Here is a 5,168-nt window from a genome sequence, read left to right as displayed (position 1 = left end):
CGTAAAATTCCCGATTCGGGTAAAAATTATGGATTTTGAGATGTAAGCCCTTTTGGTCTTCTCATTTTCTCTTACAACTATTTCATTGCGTAAGAACCCCATAAAGACTTATTTTTTAGTCACCACCATTTTCTCATAAAGTCAATCTTTTATTTATCTGATACGTTTTCTTGAGACGTGGTATACGTTTATTTTCGAATAACTTCAGCATTTTCATACAGTCTTCAGTAAACTTTCACGGAGCAGAGAACATTTCAGACTGAAGATTTGTCAGTTGACTTTTCACAATGTGGAATCGACTCTTGTTAGTGGAGTGTGGATTTTCAGGAATTTCTTTGCAAACTTGAATACTACTTAATTAAGAAAAAAAAAATCATTAAAAATTGTCTAACTGATTTAGGAAAAATTTAACAGACTGTTTTGTAGATCTATCTATTGACTGCTAACATGCATGCAAAACAACAACCTATTTCCATGATAATATGTGGGTTATTCATTGCATAAGACATGTCAACAAAATCCAATATGGTCACTGTCTCCATGGCAACTTTTTCTCAAATTTGCAAGCAGATTTTAATACCCCTCATTATGCTTGATATATGTGTGAAATGTGGTAAAAGTTTCATCTACTGATAAGCAAGTTAACCTTCGGGTGTAGCCTCCCTCCATGTAAATTTTAAAGCGATGTCTCGACATGAAAATGACAAAGACAAAAACTTAATAAAGGGATGCAAGTCTGTCAATTGTTGTTTACAGATACGTAGTGTGAATTACGTCCCTTGGATTGTAAATTTTGTTTTGGTGTGGTGCAAGGAATTTAAATTTAAGGGTATAATAAACTTACGAACAGTTCCTGGAGTAAAAAAAAGAAAAAAAAAGAAGAATAACTAGCCCCTTTCGTTGATTGACGAAATTTCCCCGACTAACCGTGCTTTGAAAACATTGCCATTTGGTTTGTACAACATAGAATGTGCACCACATTTAGTTTGTTCTATTGCTGTTTTAATTGATTCATAAATGCTTGAAGGGTAAAGCAGGAGAGTGTGCACCCTTGAATGCTTTTCGCTTTTTAAAGGACTGCCTGTTACTACAAAAACAATTGATTAGATTGGTGACAAAGATCAGATTACTTAGAAGACTGGCTGTTTCCACCTTGCCAGCGATGAATGAAAACGAAAACACCCCCGCAGAAAGACTTTATAAAATGAATTTCCCTGGAGCCGAATTCACCCCCTTTGTGTGCAAGGCGAGGGGCATAAACATTTATTCATAGTCGCTGGAGTACATGGATGAGTGAGACCTACCTCTGTCTTTTTTTTCTTTGTCTTTCCAACATAGTCACACCGTTGGTTTAGATATCTCTTTATGCCATTACTACATAACACGAAATATTTAGCACATTCAGCATAAGCTTACGCGTGCCTTTAAAGTATTCAGAAATCCATTAACTCGCAACCCCCAGGGGCAGTGCCACGGACTGAAGTATCTTTAGGCCATTTCCAAAGGGGGGACATTTCTTGTTCAAGCATAGTAGAATTGTAAATGGGCTGACTCATGTCACGCTCATAACTGTGCCTGATCTACAACAGGGAACTGCTGCTTTTTCTTTCCTGATCCTTACTATTGTCATTTTCATCTACTTCTTTTGCATGTTTGTCACTCTCTTGTGACCTGCTATTTTGGGGTGCTTTGATAGTCGAAGCAGACCTTGTGCTGTTGAAGCTAAAGAGGTGGGCAGTCTTAAGTTTGATTCCCTGTATAGACTTCTCTGTTGACACCCACCCCATGGCGCTCATATGACCTTATGCAGTTGCGAGCACCGCAAACCCTCTACTATAAAAAACAACAACTCGCAAAGTACTTTAAATCAGACATAGTCTACATGTACACCCCCCCCCCCCCACACACACATGAGTATGCGAATTTGTTGGTGACATACCCAAATTGATTATGTGTTCCATAATAATCAATGAATAGAAACAACAATGCTTTCGTTCTTTTACTAAATTAAACGTTATAAAAAGTACAACAATTTTTAAAAATATTGTCACCATCCCTCTTTATGAAAAGGAAAACTTGTGATATTCTAAAAATCTATTTTATAATATTTGTAGGGCTATTCATGGGATCAGATGGGTTTATACATTGTTCTTTGCTAGAAGTCATATGATTTTGGTTAAACAATACGCTTTGTTTTCGGGACTAATTTTTACTTTGAGAGATACTGCAGTTTTATAAGGGGTCAACGACTGAAATAGGAATAGACACAAGAGCTATGAAGAGCTTTGAAGCTAAAAAGAGGTCCTGTCAGTAATAGACAAAGAAACTGTTGGGATCCGTTTATATTTTAAAAAATAACCCACATGGTAATATTCCATGTTCTTATCCGAGTGCCATTGGCATTTCGACCAGTAGTACTGCCATTTTTTCTTGCCCCAAATTCTGGTGGAGAACAACTCAGTGCCCCTACATTACGCCAAGATTGGGGATGTCGAATTTTATATTCCAAATATATCGAGATATTTTGCAGAACAAAGCGCCCACACCTTTGGCCGGTCACGTCATCCTGCTCAGAGAAATGCTAGGACGAATAAAAAGAACAGTACAAAACCTACTCGTTTTAGAATTGTAAACCATCGCAGGTTCATCAAGTGAAATGGTTCCAGAGGTGTCTCAATAATTTAAGCTTTTAAGTGGCCCCTGCCCGGGGGTAAGGTCGAAATGATGTATTCATTCTTAAATTAAGTTAAAATTGTCTTAAACACATTTCGTCGGGGTCACCCCTACATTGCCCCCCCCCCCCCCCCATAGATCGGAGACTTCGGGCGTCATAAAGTAGGCCTAAGTCAAGTACGTTAAAACAGATCTAAAACTACATAAACTTTTACCCTTTTGTTCTGAGAGCTACTTTACATCGATAAAGTCAACAGCAACGAAGATAGCAATTAATACAGCCTTGTTTTGTGTATTCTTTCACTTTTCATCTGTTTAGGTAACAAAGCTCTTTTGGTTTCCTAACGTTCTTGGGGGCGTTCGAAACAAGCGGCACTTTTCACATCTTCCAGCACACAAGGGTATTGACTTTCGTGTTGTTAAGGTAGGACTTTCATATAAACAGGTCAGAGATACTTTCGCCAGTATAAACTGATGTCAAGCACGACCAAGAAAAATACAGATCGCCAGTACAGAAGTGTCAAAACAATAATCCGTTTTTGATACTCCGAAATTAAATCTGTCTGGCGAAGGATGGCACTGGAGATGGAAAGGGAAAAGAAAACATTTTGAAAGTGCGTGGTCGTGTTCACAGTTTTTGTAGTTGTTTTTTTTAATGGTTTTTTTTTTTTGCTACAGTTTCAAAACAGAAGTTTAGTAAAAATAAATATGTTTGTTTGTTAGAGGACACAAAAATAATGCGATACGATACAGATCTCTTTCGCTTACTGATTTTTTAATTTAAAGACAAGGTGTCAAGCGATCTGTCGGTGACAATAATTAACAAAATATTTTTGTTTAAAAAATGCTTTCTTTGCAAAACAAGTTGGTAGGTGTTTCTAAAACACAGCTAAAGGTTATTATAATTCTTTTTTAAAGCGCTAACTTTCCCCACCAAGACAAATGCTCAGCGTTTGGTAATTTGAGCAAATCTCTGCCTTTCAGCAATCAAAACGAATAGCTTTTTTTGTATTTAAGCCAAAGTCAAAACGCTTACCAACCACTTTGCAAATTAAATGAGGGATGGTTTGTCAACCTGGTGAACGACTGCCGAGCTCATAGTATAACAATCTAAGAACGAGTTAGCTATTAAGTAACCATCAAGTAGCACGTTGGCATACACTTTTACAAACGAATGTTTCTCAGAAACGTTTTTGAAAGACCAGGAGACACAATAATTCTGAAATATCACCTCCTAATCAATATTTTTAAGCCGAAACTTTTCACACGTATGAGCAGATTTGGTGGTTACAGATATCTGGCTAGCTATTTTCTTTGTTTTTTAGAAAATGTAATTTAAAAAAAGAAACCAGCGATTAAAATTGATACGTTCAAAATTCGAACAAAAACTTTTTTAAAAAGGCACCTGGCATTGAAGGCCCCAGAAATCTTAAAGTATTGAGAGCAAATCAAAATCAACACAATGAAACAAAATAAACACAAAAGCAAATCAGCAAACAAGCAACCCCCCCCCCCCACCCCCAGCGCTCGCCCATTTTTGAAACTCATTATTTCTTCCAACTGGTCTTTTCTCGCGTGAGAAAAGGCTCACTTCAAACAACCTTCTGTTTGTCTTACTTGCCACTTCACCCGGGCTAATTTTTCCAACGCAGGTACGCATTTTATAAAAATGTGTACTCACAAACATGCAAAACACAAACATACACACACAAACACGCACAAATAGGCAAGCAGACTGAGAGGAAGATGGATGATAGATGAATCAGTTTCTACAAAATAGTCTTTAAGTATTTTCTATAACACTACCTTAGAATTACAAAGTTCTATGCCATTTTTGGCCATATTTAGTTATAGGCCTACTAAGACCATGGGGTCAGAATCAGAATATGTTCTGTCTGATTTCTCAAAATTGTCAGATTATTCTGGGTCGTTCTCAAGATATCTAAAGAATTGCATTTTTCAAAAGTTTGACATGTAGTAAATCTCCAAATTTTTAACGTCAAGTTTATCAAAATCAAGTACTGAGCAGATGGAACTTTGTTATTTTAGGGAACCGAATTGTTATTTCTAATTTTCTCTCTTTATCATTATCAGAGAACCCCCAAGATCCTTAATAAAAACAGCCAGCCAAACACCGTACCGAAATCTTGTGGTGTAATAATAGACCAGAGCCAGGTCCGACAGTCGAACGCTTCCACCAGGTTGAGCGGAAAGCCAAAGTTTGAGCCCCCAACCACCACCAGAACATCTCTGGGCAGACGCGGGGCGAATACGGAGGCGTCCACATGGAGCATCTGCTGTTTCTGAAGACGAAGGACGGCCTCCATCACCTGTCGACATACACCAGCAGGTGTTTACAAGGCATAAAACAGGAAGCAAGTTGAGGGGTGGGGGAGGGAGGACAGAGAAAGAAAGAAAGAAAGAGAGAGAGAGAGAGAGAGAGACAGAGAGAGAGAGAGACAGAGAGAGAAAGAGAGACAGATAGAGAGAGAGAG

The 5,168-nt window shown here is 37.9% G+C and overlaps 1 protein-coding gene across 1 annotated transcript in view; it reads right to left on the bottom strand.

The window, feature by feature from the left end:
• Nucleotides 1–5,168, bottom strand: part of LOC101853046 (kelch-like protein 10) — a gene marked incomplete at its 3' end in the record, with an annotated part of 88,790 nt that overhangs the window by 39,913 nt on the left and 43,709 nt on the right. The window contains 1 exon segment of the mRNA XM_013081495.1: nt 4,814–5,003. Within this exon segment, the coding sequence (XP_012936949.1) occupies nt 4,814–5,003 (190 nt within the window).

The sequence above is a fragment of the Aplysia californica genome, unplaced genomic scaffold, assembly GCF_000002075.1.
Source record: "Aplysia californica isolate F4 #8 unplaced genomic scaffold, AplCal3.0 scaffold00007, whole genome shotgun sequence".
NCBI lineage: Eukaryota > Metazoa > Mollusca > Gastropoda > Aplysiida > Aplysiidae > Aplysia > Aplysia californica.
Note: the sequence above shows the minus strand (reverse complement) of the source record. Positions and strands in the feature narration are given on the sequence as shown.